Consider the following 15937-nt stretch of genomic DNA (forward strand, 5'->3'; position numbering starts at 1 on the left):
TTCATTGGAAACCTGTCACATTCTTTCACATGCAATATGAAGCTTAGTCATTTTGATTTTATTGAAATATGCAAGCTGCTCTTTTGTTGAAATAATTGTATTGGGTTCAAATATACCAAATGAAGCATAGAACAAGTTTTTTGGTTTACAAATAGCTGGGTTCTAGATTATTGACTTACTAACATTCTTTTTTGTCTTCTTTCTGCCTTGAGTAGTCAGAACATGTTTACAAGGCATTAAGAGTATCCTGCCTAAAGAGATTGCTGTCCAAATACTTGTCAGATGGTATAATGCTTACAATGCACCTGGTGGGCCAAGCTACTATTCAGAGTGGACCTTATTTGTGACCTGTCTGTTGAACATGATGGGTTATAACACAGAGAGAGTGGCATGGACACGCAACGTAAGTGAACTTCCAATCTTATAAATGACAGTGGCTGCCTTGAAACTGTGATCTTACCTTTGCTGTAGGTGTTTAAACAAAGACCAAATGACTATTTATCTAGAATGCTTTAGTAGTGGAATCTTACTAGCATTGAGCTGATTTCCAAATTCCTTTCTAATCTTTCCATTCTATGATTCTTGACTTCGAGTCACCTGCTAATATTATTCAAAAAAATCATTCTCCAAAAGGGCTTATTATTTTCAGATACTCTGAGTAAAATAGTACATGCCTTGTTAATATTAATAAATGAGACTATTGAAATAATGTTGCACTCTTCTCCTCATTTCATCTTTTCCCCATGTTTTACTTTCAAGTCCTATATTTTGCAGAAATATCCTAGTCCTTTTTATTTGACTGAATACACAATATTATTAAAAGAAATCTTAGATGCATATGAATTTCTATTACAAGATCACTTGCTCATAGGGATTTTTTGTGCATAAATAGAAGTAATTGATACATAGAGTAACTATTCATTATTTTGAATTTAATTTAAGTGTAACACTGAAATATGAATTCTCTATGTTTTACAATTTATTGTAAAACATATATTTTTCTTGTGAGTGAAACATTATGTTTTTTATAAACAACACCAGCACCAGTCTACAACTTGATTTGAGCTTGCTGTTTTTGTCAGAAGTCAGATCTCATCTGCAATCTCCCAGTGACTATCCCTTAAATATATTAGCATGTTATTACACATTCTTCTCTTACTGTCTTAACCATTCACATTAAATTTGTGTTACTATACCCAAAATTGATACATGAAAACAATTCATAAACTTCCTATTCATAAACATGAATAATTGTGCATCCATTTTTGCGGCAATACTTTGTGATCAAGAGTCTATGTTCTCTGAAAGCAATTGTTCTCTGGAGGCAATTCACCAACCAGTTAAGATGGTTACATTTGATTGCTTCTCCTTAGCCCATTGTGTCCAGCTTTTTTATTTCAAAGTTGGTTCCATTAAACTGGGAATGTTTAATTTTCAAACAGTTGCAAGCATCAATGGATGTATTGAATCCTTACATCTATAATTTGTGGACTTGGAGATACAGTAATATATTCATTCTTCAAAATTACTTGTAGTAGAAAATATGTAAAAGAATAATGGCAAATTGTATGTGGAGCTTTTGAATTTCATCACAAATGGCTCTGAATATTCCTGTGATATCTTGAATTTCTGTGTGATTATTTCTTTTCTGTTCACTTCAGCTTGATTTTGAAGGATCTCTTTCGCCAGTCATTGCTCCCAAAAAAGCTCGGCCTTCAGAGACAGGATCAGATGAAGTAAGGGAAGAATTATTTACTTAATAATTCCAGACATCACCTTAGATATGCCTGAATTCATATTGCTCAAGGAATTTTTTAATGGATCATATATAGGCAGAGCAAAATGAGACTTGTTTTTTTCTGAAGGCTAATATTTGTTGATTTATGATTTAATAAGTAGAAACTTTATTTGTAGTCTTCAAAGAAGTTCCATCTGTTACTGAAGGAAATCGACATAATTTACAAATAGAGATGTGCAAAGTAATTATTTTGAGTTTGAAATAGGCTATATTGACGGCTTGAGACCAGTTTGGTACAGTGGTTAAAGATTCCAGGTAAGAAACTGAGAGATAATGAGTTCTAGTCCTCCCTTTGGCATGAAGCCATCAGGATGACTGATCTGCTCACTCTGAGCACTAAGAAGAAGGTGATGACAAAAATTTTTTGCTGAGAAACTGCATGGACTGCAAGGCAATGGCCAGGAATTAGGACTGACTTGAATGCATACATATGCATGTACAACACCATCCCCCCATACCTTATAGTAGTGATATCTTACATTTTCTGGGCCGAGTGCCCAAAGCGTGTGCATGTGCGCAAATGTGCGCATATGCTCTTGAACCTTCAAAATGCAATGTGCGCCCCTGGGCATGCACCCTATCCCCCTGCGCATGTGCGCGTGACCTCTGGCACACCTTGTCCCCATTCAGGCATGGCAGAAGCCTTAAGGCCAGCTGTGCAGCAGGAGGTGCACGTGCATGCGTGTCGGAGCTGAGCTAGGGCAATGGCTCGAATGCCATCAGAGAGGGTGCTGCGTTCCACCTCTGGCACACATGCCATAGGTTCACCATCATGGCCTTATAGGAAGTGTTCTGACACTTTTTCAATTAACGCAGATATGTTCTCATGTTGTTCTGACCTTACTGAAAAATGGTACAAGCTTTAAAGAAATAACTGTTTTGAACTCCCATAGGAATGCTTACAATAAAAGCAGATGAGTTATTGAAAACAGTAAATAGTATGCCTACCTTTAATTATAAATGTATGTACATATCGTACCAAGTGAGGCAATAGTCTACCTTAGCCAACTCTGACTTAGTAAGCTCCCTCATGGTGAGGAGCTCTACCAAATATTAGGGAGACCCTGCAAAAATCTATTTGAAATCCAGGCATTTCAGGATAAATTATTTTTTTGGTTCATTGATCAAATTTATATATCACCCCACCCCACCCCCAAATCGGTCACAAGTGTTTGAAGTTAAATGAATGAACATTACAGGGTATGGTTCCCCACCATCTTGCAGACAGGTGGGACCAGCTCATCAATCTCAGCCATTTTAGTCAATAAGTGTGATGTTATGCAAGAGTGACATTGCTAGATGCTGCCTAAGAAATGATCAGACTGAAAAGGGGAGAAACCCAGTGGCGTAAGTCTCAGAAGAAGAAAGTTAAGAAGGAGCCATTCTGACTGATCAGGTAGTTACAAGTGGCAGTGGGAGTAATTGACTACTGCAATGTACTCTAGAGGAGTCTGCCCTTGAAGACCATCTGAAAGTCTCAACTGGTTCAGAATGGGCAGTGCAGGCAGTGATGGAAATGTCTCAGTATGCCTAGGTAACACCTATGCTTCATGAACTAATGCCAGCTTTGGGGTGCTGGTTGATACCTATAAAGCCCTATATGGCATAAGGCCTAGTTACTTGAAGGATCACCTGTCGGCCATAAGATCTGTTCAGCTGGTTTAATTTGACAGGGTTGGTGTGCTTTGGGTTCCATTGATTAAAGAATGTCACCTGTCAGGACCCTGAAAATGTGTCTTTTATGTAGTAATACCTGCTGCTTAGAAGGGGTTTGCCCCAGAGATTTATGTAATCCCTAACTTACTGGTATTTCGAAGGCCCTGAATATGTGGTTTTTTTTGCCCAAGCTTTTGCTAAGAATAATTGACATGCCTTTTCTTCCTTTTCTGTGTTATTTATTTATATAATATTCAAATTATATACTTCCATGTCACCTTAATCAGTGCATCTTGTGGAACAGCGATGTAACATAGGCTGCCTTAGGGATCCCAGGAACTGTCCTTGTGGCTGTATTCTGGGCCAGCTGTAGCTTCCAGATATTCTTCAAGCATAGTTCCATGTAGAGTGCATGGCAGTAGTCTAAGCAAGTGTTCCCTTCTGAATTTATTTTCTCTGCCATCTTTGTTTTTTTGTGTTGTTCTTGTGTTTTGTATTTTTGTTCCTTGTTTTAAATGTTTTTAACAATTTATGAACTACCTAAAGTTGCTGGAGTCAGGTAGCATATAAATTTAATAAATTATTATTATAATTATTATTCCCAATGATGTACCATACTGCTGCAGGATATTAATTATAATATTTATTTATTTATTAAATTTATATGCTGCCCCTGTCACTTTGAAGTTATTCTAAAAACGACAAGATCAAACGTTGAAATATTCAAATAACAAATATTAAGTAAATATATTTAAGGTGTCTCAATTTTGGGGGATTTCAACTTGTGATACTAATATGTACATTTTAAACATTACCTTTGTTATTTCTGACCTCAGTTGTTATTGTGTCAAAATGCTAACCTAACAATCTAGTATGAAGCACTCTATATTATCTGTTATTTTTGTTTTACCAGGACTGGGAATATTTACTAAATTCAGACTACCATAAAAATATTGAGTCTCACCCTTTGGCTAAAGCTCTGCGACTGGATCCATTGGAAGCTAAATTCCCTAAGGATAATCCTTCACACAACCACTGCTTGGATTCCACTACTCTTCTCTTCCCCCAGATCCCTGTAATTTTCTGTGTGCTGCATTTAATCTATGAGGAACTCAAGCTGAACTGCTTGATGAGTGAAGGAATTCGTTCTCTTGTTGTTCTTCTGGTACAACTGGCAAGGTGCGATCTTCTTGAAAGAAATTTGGGCTAGTTGTGTTGTTTTGCAGCAATTAAGTCATCTTGGAACAAAACTTGTAAGCAGATATACCGTATTTTTCAGTGTATATGACACACTTCCCCGCCCCCAAAGTGTCTGAAAATGTCTGTGCTTCTTATAGAGCGAATGTTGCTGAAGCCCCGCCCACCCGATGGCTCCCACCCTTCCACTTCTGCCTCCCAGCAATTTGCCTCCTTGCAGCAAACAGCAAACAGCTTGCTCAGCTTCAGCACAGCCTCATTTAGCATGAGCAGCTGATTGGTGGTTAGATCTGCTTCCCAGAATACCACCTGTCAGCTGTTCCAAGCTGTGGGAATTCCCGATATTGTCACTCATTGCCGCCGCCACCTATTGCAGCCTCCGTGAGCCCCATTTCTGGCCTTCGTGCGCCCCATTTTCGTCCCGTTCCAGGTGGTGGCTGCTGCAATCCCCGCCACCTGGAATGGGCTAAAAACGGGATGTGCGGAGGCCGAAAATGAGGCACACAGGCCAAAAATGGGGCGCATGGAGGTTGCGATAGATGGTGGCATGATCCCCGGAGCCTAGAACAGCTGATAGGCGGTATGCGGGGGGGGGGGATCCAACTGCCAATCAGCTGCTTGTGCTAAATCAGGCTGTGCTGAATCTGACCAGGCTGTTGTTTGCTGAAAGGAGGCAAATTGCTGGGAGCCAGAGGTGGTCCGGAGCATCTTATAGTCCGAAAAATAAGGTAACTTACTCGGAGTTTTATCTGCTACATTTCAGTCAGCAGAGTGAATACAAGAGCTTCAAAGAGAAAGGAGATACGGCTTCTTTTGCCGAGTTCATTTTTGTTTGCCTCTTCATTGCTGAGAACTTGAACCAAGGTCTTTTCCAAATGCTTCCTCCTGTGAGACAATTTCTCTCCACAAAAGAAAAAGTTATGTCAGCAATGTCCCAGAGAACCTCATCCGTTGCCTTCATTAGGTAACAAGAGAATATTTTTTGTTTACCCCAAAATTAAAAAACAAAGCCCCAATTTAGAATAACAGAATATTGTTTTGTTCCAGTTTTACTGTATTTTTTGCTGCTGCATATTGCTTTATTACTGTTGTAATCACTACTTTTGTATATAAAATGCTGACATTTTATTGTAAACCACAGTTTATATGTTCCATGTTTTTAACGAATAGGCACCCTAACAAGGGAAGTATCAGATAATTTAAAAATGCAATAAATAAATAAATAAATAAATACATGTCTTTTATATATTTTATATTCATCATTCAATTTTTATATTCTCCTTTTAGGGATTTAAAACTGGAAACGTATCTTGATTATTATTACAGAGACTATCCCATGCTTGTCAAGGATTCTAAGCAAACTTGCATAATTGATCCCAGTAAGTATCAAGAAAATAATTGGGATTCTTGACAGAAGATAGTGTTCATTATTAATAATTTTAGTAAAAATATTTGATTTTCCATCCATGTTTATCATAGACGTATTAAAGTAATCAAATCTCCACTGATATGAACTTTCTTCCTGTCTTTTGTGGGAAATCTTGTAACATTCTTTTAGTTAACTCTGAAGTTGAACAAGAAATATATAATGTTTTATGGTTATTATAACCCATCATAAACAATTCTTATTATATTTCTTCTAAGCACATAAACACATGTAATAAGTTTTTCTTCTGCTTAAAAACAGCTGCTGCTGTCAGAACATTTATTTCATAAACCTGATTTTTTGGAAATGAACAGAATCCTGAGGAAGTTTTTTTGGGGGGTGACACTCTTTTGCCTTCTGAATAAATGTGGGAGAAAGCTCAGCCTATTTAACATATGTCAGTAAAATAACCCATTTTACCACAGATGATATGAATATTATTCTAAATAAAGAATGTGCCCAAGCTATGTATGATAGGTGACACCCAAGAAAAACTAACAGATTGCCATTATAATAATAATAGAAGGGGAAATAATACACCTGCCATCAATGAAATTAGGATAGTTTATGTCCAGAAACGATGGCTTTTTTTATTCAAGGAAGACTTAGGTATATCACCAATGTCAATTGATATCAATGCTTTTCAAAGTTGGCATCTTTAAATGGTGTGAACTTCAACTTCCAGAATAGAGTCTGTACATTTTAAGTCCCACGATGGCTGGGGAATTCTGGGAGTTGAAGTCCAGACATCTTAAAGTTGCTTGCTTTGAAAAACTTTGGGTTTATATATATAGAAAGTCTAATGTTCAGAAAAATATCTGCAGTGTCTATTTTCACAGGCAGTAAGGCAGCTTTGATATAATCTTTAAAATGGTATATGAATAACTCAAGTTCTGTATGATTAAGCCCAAACAGGTTTTATGCATCATCCTTCCTTTTTTTCGGCTGAGCCACCAAGTATCTTTCAGTGGCTGTGCTCTTGCTTGAAGGGAGAAAGTGTGCCACCCTATCCTTACTTGCCTGGAATCTGTGAAAGGAGCAAGCTGGTAGTGTTGGTATGTATTAAACTAAGAATCCAGAGAAGTGATTTGATTCATTGAATATGAATTCAAATGCTTAAGAAATGGGAAAAAAAGTTTTCAGCTGCAAGCCATCTGGAATTTTCTGGATATGAGAAAAAGACAGATTGAAGGAAGGGAGGAGGACTGACTGAATTCACAGAGAATTGATTTGTTAGGAACGAATTACTCAACAATGAGTTCCTATTATGCTGTAGTTTTATTTCAAATAATGGAGAAAATACACTTGTTTGTATAAACTACTCAGTTATGTCTGACTACAGCTACGCAGCAAGTGGTTCCAGATGATATGTTTATGCACAAAATTATTCTGATGTCAGTGAACTGTTGGAGGTTTTTTATTAAAGAAAAATTTACAGGTAGGCAGGTGCCACTTATATTAGTTTGTTTCTGCCAGAAAATACCTTGGGTATCGCTTAATAGAGAAAAGGACATATTCTTCTCTCCCCTATTTAACTCTGAGGATGCCTTCTAAACAAAGATTTATTACCGTTGAGCAGATTCATAATGTACCTTTAAATAGTTTTTTTTCTGTTTTCTGAGAGAAAAATACATACTGGAATATGGAATTTCAATATTTCTTTTACTTATTTATTAAATTTTGATGCCTAACAGAAATGTGCTTGTTTTCCTTAACAAACAAAAAAAACCAAAAAACCAAAGAAAAGTTGTATGTATATTTATTTGAAGTACGATTTTTGAGCAGTAACATGATATCAGGTGTGCTGAAGCCAAAATTCTGGAAGCATAATTTAGTATTAGCATGGATACCCTTCCTAAACTATAGCACTATTATGCGAGCTGTGAAGTTGATTTCATGGCAACAGGATGTGACTCCCCAACAGTGTGTCCTGCTTATGGCAACACTTATTTTACAAACAGATTTCAAATAATACTCTTGGCACTACCAGATGAAATGATCTGAAGGTGCAGAATTAGAAAGACTCTTAAGACCCTGAATGGTTGCTGCTTATAAATAATATTGATTTTAATAGGTTAATAGTCTGAATCTAAATAATGCTGCTTCATATCTTCATGGACACTTGCCACTGAGCCTAGCTTATTTGGCCTTGAATATACAAGTGCATCCTCATATATATTTAGTAAAGATGTCCAGATTCTTTTAAACCCAAGTTTTGGCTCACCTCTTTTCCTGCTAAGATGACTTTGCTGACTTTTATGTAATGCAGCATTAATTTCTCCCCGGCAGAGCGTTGTTCTGTATATACTTGGTGATGAAAGTGCTGTTTCAAATGAAGCCTCCAACTATTTGTCCAGAATAACATCAGGTAATACAATTTCAGAGCTACACAAGATTCGGAAATGAATGTTATTGTCTATTACTTGTTGCATCACCCCTATAAAAAAAAAAGCAGGAGTACTTGCATTTCCATTGTTTCTGCTTTTCTCTTTTAGGACAGCGAAAGCAGCAGATTGAACAGGAAGAATCTAGGTATGTTATTTGGTGGAGGAGAGAATATTTCCATTTGGAGCTGTTCCCATTTGTTAGCTCTCATGAATAAGATTAGAATGTAGATATAAGGATATTTAAGAGGCTCCCTTGTGTTTTTGCATCTCTCCAGTCTCTTCTTTCACTTATTTAAGTATTCTGTACTTCTTTTCCCCACAAGGCTGCAAAATGAAGGAGTTAGGAGGAACTGAGAGACTGAGACTCACATATACTGCTAAGAAAGAGGGACCTTGACCTTATTCTTCTAGCAATAGCAATACCTCTTAGACTTATATACCGTGAAATGATTAAAATGTGTGATGGGCATTTGGGAGACCCAGCTTCAGGTCAATCCTCAACCAGGGAAGGTGACTGGATCACTTTAATAGCTATAGCACTTAGACTTATATACCGCTTCACAGTGCTTTACAGCCCTCTAAGCGGTTTACAGAGTCAGCATATTGCCCCCAACAATTTGGGTCTTCATTTTACCCACCTCGGAAGGATGGAAGGCTGAGAACCTTGAGCCTGGTGAGATTTGAACTGCCAAACTGCAGCTAGCAGTCAGCTGAAGTAGCCTGCAGTACTGCACTCTAAACACTGCGCCACCATGGCTATAGATTCGCTTGCAGGACTCCATCCCTGTGGGGTTTTCATTTTTAATTTAATTAAAAATGTTGGGACTCATGTTTTCTGGAAATTGTGTATTCTGACTTGTTGCAGTTACAGCCCTTCTTATCAGCTATCTATTCCATTATACTAGCAAAGCTTGAAGAATTTGCCTTCTGCTCTTTTCAGCAGCCCAGATTTCATAGTTGTAAGTGCTTGGAAATTTTTGTACACATTTTCTCTTCAAGCATCCTGACTTGTCTTTCCCTTATTTCCCATAGGTAAATTTCTGGGTACTTTGTTTATTCCAAAAATGCTGTTTTATGACTCCCATAATAACTGTCAAGCATGCAGTAGAAGTAGGGAATTGAGGTCCTTTTGAAGGGGCAACATGTTGGGAGAAGATGTAGCAGATATATCTTTGGGTGTCAGAAGGATCAGTAAGTTATATTTATTTCCTTGTTAGCAGATGCAGTATGAGGAACAGTCCATCTGCTTCTAGCCTTGCAGAAAAACTGGTTGTCTGGATGGCAAATGTAGGTAAGGAGATCTCCTATTTTTTTGATTATTTTGTTTTTTCAGAGGCATTTGAATAGGTTTGACATGCAGTGTTAGACTTCCTAAATATATTTGGAGACTGGAAACTTCATTTTTAAGTGGCTAATATATGAAGCTAGAAACAGGCAGTAAATTTAGTGAACCAATGGCAATATGAATGGTGGACTGCTGCTTGTAAAAGATCCCATTGTTGTCATAGGCCAAAACAGATTTTATAGTTTAGTTATTGCAATTTGGTACGGGACAATAGTGGGACAAAAGAAACACACGTATTTAGCTTAGGAATAGCCTTTGCAGTCTGTTCTGTGGGAAATTTTCTCTCTTGGTTCCTGGGTCTTTGAATAGATTTATAAAATATTCTGTAAACATGGACTTAAGAATTCTCATTCTTTCTCTAAAAAGGATTCACTTTAAGAGACCTGGAGTCTTTGCCTTTTGGAGTTGCTCTTCCGATCAGAGACGCAATCTATCACTGTCGACAACAGCCTGCCTCTGATTGGCCAGAAGCAGTCTGCCTTCTGATAGGTCGTCAAGATCTTTCCAAACAGGCTCGTGAGGGAAACCTTCCAAAATGTAAAACAGTAAGTAATTGAATTTCAAAAAAGCAAAACTGAGAAAATCATTTTCAACTACCGCTTTCTATAATTTGATGTACCCTGTTTCCTTGAAAATAAGATAGGGTCTTATTTTTTTTGACCCACAAAATATGGCCTTGGGCTTATTATAGGGGAGGGCTTATTATTTTCTGGGGCAGGCAAGAAGTGAGGCATGCCTTTTATCTTTCCAGTTCCTTTGCGTTCCTCGTCATTGTGTCCAGGGAAGCTGCTGGTAAAAAAACCCACTTCTCGCGGGTTCTATCAAACTTCTTGAAGTCGTGAGAAGGGTTTCTTTTTTTTTCCTTACCAGGGGCTTCCCTGAACACAATGGTGAGGAACATGACCAAGGTTTTTTTTTTACAAGGGGCTTCACTGGACGAAAGAACGCAGTGGAGCTGTCAGTCTGGTAGCGCTAGGATGCGTGCCTTGCTTCTCGCCCCCCCCCCCCCACCTGCCACACCTTGCTAAAGGGACGGCGGGGAAGGGAACCGGGCAGGCTCCCTTTACCATTGGGGTGGGTGGTGTTTTTTTGCACAAGAACAGGCAGGAGGGGGTGATCGCATTGCTGACCTGCCACTCTTTTTGTGGCGGGCTCTTTGCACAGGAGGGAACGGGGCATGAAGCACTTTGCTTGGCCTGCAGCTCTTTTTGCCACAGGCTCTCTTTTTGCCTTGGAAGCTGTACCGATAGGTGGTACAGTGGTAATGGTGGGGACCAGTTGCGCATGCACTTAAATAGTTTGGGGCGGGCTTATTTTTGGGGGAGGGCTTATTATGGCGCATGCTCTGAAAAGCCCGATTGGGCTTATTAGCAGGGCGTGTCTTATTTTCGGAGAAACACAGTAGTTAGATGTAGATTAAGGGTTTTTTTTTGTCATTTAAATAAATGTTAAATTTTGCTGGAAAGAAGATCAAACAAATATTTGAATGTGCATCCTTGTAGTCAAAGTGCATATCTGTAGAAAGTAAGATGATCTTGATGGAGTAATGCAGGAGCTATTGCCTAGGCAAAAAGGGCTGTTTTTAAGTTCAGAACCACCAGATAATATTAGGAAGCAACTGACAGATGTCTCCCTAATTCAGTGAACAATAAGAATGAGGAAGTACATTACCTTCACATTTGCAAGTTTCTATTATAATAGCTCATCTCAGTAAAAGTAGATATAAGCTTGCTTATAGAATTGATTTCTTGGTCAGGTCCATCTAGTGGGGATGACACTATTTTTCTTTTCTACAGTCTGACCCCCAAATGTTGCCCTCTGATATGCCTGCCACAGTGGAGTCAGAGGAGGAAGATGATGGAATGAATGATATGAACCAGGAAGTGATGTCACTGATATGGAGCGAAGACCTGAGAGTGCAAGAGGTGCGCAGGCTTCTACAAAGTGCCCATCCAGTTCGTGTCAACCTAGTTCAGATGCCAGAAGTCAGCGACCATGAATATATTGAAGAAAAAGAAAACCGGTAATTTTCTGGTTTTGGTCTCTTAAAGTTTCTAAACTTTATACAAAGTATAAAGAATTGCACTTCGTTGCATTATGGAACATTTTACTGGAAAGTACTGGTTCTTATACTTTTGCTGGAGTAAATTACAATCCTATCCAAGACACCGCATATGCACCTCCACTATGGCAGTTGCAGCCTTTGCAGTGTTAAATAATTCTTCCCACTCCCTTGGCTGGTTAGACAATAGAGTCTGTTGATTGGCAGAAAATAGATTTTTGTTTTGCAGCTGTTAGTAGAAGGAATCCAAGCAATCTGATCCTCTCAGTCACTGACTGGCAATTAACATTTTCTCCCTGTTGTCAAAACAGAAACAGTGACATGCAATGAGAGCAGAATAATGGGATTACCCTTAGAAACTCAGGTTCCCTGGGTTTTTTTTAATGGTTTATATCATTGCAAGGAATTGGAAAATGGGAAGAAAGAGATGGATAGTGGCTGAACCACTTTCACTACTACCACGTTTTCCCGAAAATAAGACAGGGTCTTATTTTCTTTTGACCCTTCATATAAGCACTTGGCCTTATTTTTGGGGAGGTCTTATTATTTTTGAGGTGCAGGAGGCAGCAAGCGTGGTCACCTCATGGCTGCTGCTGTTTTGCAATATTTTCAGGGAAGGCTTATTTTAGTGCATGCACTCAAAAGCCTGATTGGGCTTATTATCCAGGGAAGTCTTATTTTCAGGGAAACAAAGTTCTCACAATAGCACCATTCTCATTTGGTTTACTCTTACTGGCTTTTGCATGTGGTGGTGGTGGGGGTATACTGAGGAACAGAAGGCAAAGTGAGAAGGAACAGATAGCTTCCCAAGTCCTGGGAGGATTGAAAATGGATGTTTCTCCCCATATTGATGTACTACTCCCTGTGCCTGGGATAAATCTTTATCCCAGGAAGTTTTGTTCTAGTAGAACATGTCAACCACTGCCAGAGTTTGTCTGAGGAAGAAAATATGGTCACAACACCATTTAAGGTCTGAAGATAAGGAGTACACTGAAGTGACATTAGCAGTATTCACACAGCACATTGAATCCCAAATTAACCTGTTAAAACATGCCTAGCATGTTATGCAAATCTGGCACAACGTAACAGAGCATAAAATAAACATTATGCTGAATACAGTAGCTTAAAACTCCACTAGCTTTGTTGTCATTTCATGTTTTTAAAATATTTGACAAAGTAAAAAAAACAACTCATTTAAAAATTGGTTTGGAAAACAGGATTTTGAAATCACTATTAAAAGAAGCCGTATCAGTGAATAGAATCTGGAATATTTTCAGATATATAGAGGTAACCAGCAAAGATGGTACTGAAGTTTTGGTGAGATATTCAAGGACTAAGAGCCAAGGTGGCGCAGTGGTTAAATGCAGCACTGCAGGCTACTGCTAGATCAGCAGTTCAGCGGTTCAAATCTCACCGGCTCAGGGTTGACTCAGCCTTCCATCCTTCCGAGGTGGGTAAAATGAGGACCCAGATTGTTGGGGGCAATATGCTGACTCTCTGTAAACCGCTTAGAGAGGCCTGAAAGGCCTATGAAGCGGTATATAAGTCTACTGCTATTGCTATTGCTATTGACTTAAGGTAAAAATGAAACATGAAATTAGTATTTCCAGACTATATATTTATTTTTTCATGAAGCTTAGTAGTGATGCACCTCATTACAATTTGAATTGAACTAATAACCTGATTTTGGTTATGCTTGACGGAGTCAGAACATCTCATTGGCATCCAATTCATCAGTGTAGCTTTATACAAGTCATTCTCCATTTGCTGGAGAGAAGAGAAAGCAGCTGATTCACTCAGCTGTACTCATGGCCCAGTTAAAACATGAGAGGGGAGATGATTATAGAGAAGCAGTCTAAGCAGTATTTAAAGGTTTTGAAGGGTAGTTGTTATAGGAAGCTTACAGAATTGTGTAATTGAGCTGCTAAAATATCTTGGAAAGCCACTGTCTGCTATGAGGCAAGAGCATTGATCATGCAGAGAAGACCCATGGAATGGACGCCTTCTGTTAGAGCCAGACTTTTGTGTAGTATTAGAGTAGAGAATTTGTACTGTGACAATCTTCACCTTACTCAGGGAGAAGTTTGCCTTCAGTTTTATTTGTTACGGTTTGTGTGGTACACTTTAGCTTTGTACATTTGTCACCTGATAATTGCAACAGCAAGTGCTGAATTAAGTAATTAATTAATTATCCATCTACCCACCCATATGTTGAATTTGGGTTATTCTTTTTATTAGGATGTTTTCACTGCAGAGAGGTGCTCATATAATCTTAAGCACCATTTTTGAGGAAATTAAATCATTCTGTAATGGAAATCTCTGAGCACGAAAATGGCTATTTGCAAAATGTTGTGACTAGAACATATATACATTTCTTGCACATATAATAGGTGAGGGTACAACTTCTTCCCTGTTTCAGGAGACACTATCTTAATGTAGTCATTGATAAATAGGAAGGGGAGTTAGGTACACAGCCATTTTCAAGATTCCTTTCAATAAATTTGATTAATGAAATTGTGAGAATGAAATTCACAGAGTTCCATGAAGAGTCTTATATGAGCAGGTAAAGTACCGTATTTTTCAAAGTATAAGAGCCACCTTTTTTCCTCAAAAAAGTGGCTGAAAATCTGGGTGCATCTTCTACATCGAATACAGCATTTTTTTGCCTCCTGAAGCCCCTCCCCCTCACAAAAATGGCCGTGCATACCCTTATGGAAGCTTTCAGGGAGCTCCTGGGGGTTGTGGAGGGCAATAATGAGCACAAACAGTTTTTGGGAGGTTTGCAGAGTGCAAACTTTTTTTTCCTTTCAGAAAGCTCTTTAGTTAGAGTGATTGATGAAATTACATTGATCAAGTGCTGTGCCAGCAGAAACAAGTCTTAGGTGCTGCAGTTTGTCAGTGATTTCCTTCTCCAGCACATGGATAAATACACCTGGAAACATCTACCTATCTACCTACTCACTCTCTCTCCCTACCTACCTACTGTATCTCTCTCTCTCTCTCTCTCTCTCCCCCTCCCCTCTCTCCCTCTACCTACCTACCTACTCCCTACCTACCTACTGTATTTCTCTCTCTCTCCCTCCCTCCCTCTACTTACCTACCTACTCTCTCTCTCTTTCCCTACCGACCTACTGTATTTCTCTCTCTTTCTCTCCCTTTCTCTCCCTCTATCTATCTACCTACCTACTTTTTTTTTAATTTGCCTCTTCAAAACCTTGGTGCGTCTTATACTCCGGTGCATCTTATACTCTGAAAAATACGGTATCTTAGCTATGCATATTCATGCATCAGCCACACTTAGATTTAAAGTCTTTCTTTTAAGTGACTGATCAATTGTAAAGCAATCTATTATAGACTGTTTCTTGCTTGTTTGTTTTACAGTTGTACCATACTCTTTTTCTATTCATTCATATTTATTGAAGAAATATATATGCTGCTTTTCCCATTTATAAAACAACTTGCCCAAAGCAGCTCACAAAATAGACATTTTTAAATGGAAGAACTTTGGTCCATATATATGTTGTGTAAACGCATTTATGGAAAGCCAGTTTGGTGTAATGATTAAGGTAGCGGGATAGAAACTATGACTAGCCACAGTCCTGTCCTAGGCATGAAGCCACCTCAGTGACCTTGGGCTTGTTACGCTCCCACACCCCAGAAAGCAGGTGATGACTGACCACTTCTGAAATTGCCTTGCCAAGAAAACTGCAGGAACTTGTCAAAGAAGTTGTCCAGAATGCAGCCGCGCGAGCGATTGTGGGTGCACCTCGCTTCACCCACGTAACACCTATCTTCCGCGAGCTGCACTGGCTACCTGTCGACCTCCGGATACGCTTCAAGGTGCTACTTACCACCCATAAAGCCCTCCATGGTAGTGGATCTGGGTACTTGAGAGACCGCCTACTGCCAATCACCTCCACACGACCTATTAGATCTCATCGATTAGGCCTCCTCCGAGTTCCATCCGCTGGTCAATGCCGACTGGCAACCACGCGGAGGAGAGCCTTCTCGGTGGTAGCTCCGACCCAATGGAACGATCTCCCCGTGGAGATTCGTACCCTCACCA

The 15937-nt window shown here is 39.0% G+C and overlaps 1 protein-coding gene across 6 annotated transcripts in view; it reads left to right on the top strand.

Annotated features, from left to right (window-relative positions):
* The window catches only part of ANAPC1 (anaphase promoting complex subunit 1), a 55106-nt gene that overhangs the window by 14100 nt on the left and 25069 nt on the right, over positions 1-15937 (top strand). For 3 of the 6 annotated variants that reach the window (XM_032215818.1, XM_032215821.1, XM_032215822.1), the window contains exons 17-26: positions 216-403; positions 1662-1736; positions 4368-4633; positions 5939-6030; positions 6984-7132; positions 8367-8445; positions 8573-8609; positions 9682-9755; positions 10176-10354; positions 11606-11832. In XM_032215818.1, coding sequence (XP_032071709.1) covers positions 216-403; positions 1662-1736; positions 4368-4633; positions 5939-6030; positions 6984-7132; positions 8367-8445; positions 8573-8609; positions 9682-9755; positions 10176-10354; positions 11606-11832 — 1366 coding nt within the window. The remainder of the gene's footprint in view (positions 1-215; positions 404-1661; positions 1737-4367; positions 4634-5938; positions 6031-6983; positions 7133-8366; positions 8446-8572; positions 8610-9681; positions 9756-10175; positions 10355-11605; positions 11833-15937) is intronic. The other 3 variants (XM_032215820.1, XM_032215823.1, XM_032215824.1) reach the window with 1 other exon arrangement.

Source organism: Thamnophis elegans, chromosome 4 (assembly GCF_009769535.1).
Source record: "Thamnophis elegans isolate rThaEle1 chromosome 4, rThaEle1.pri, whole genome shotgun sequence".
NCBI classification, from domain to species: domain Eukaryota; kingdom Metazoa; phylum Chordata; class Lepidosauria; order Squamata; family Colubridae; genus Thamnophis; species Thamnophis elegans.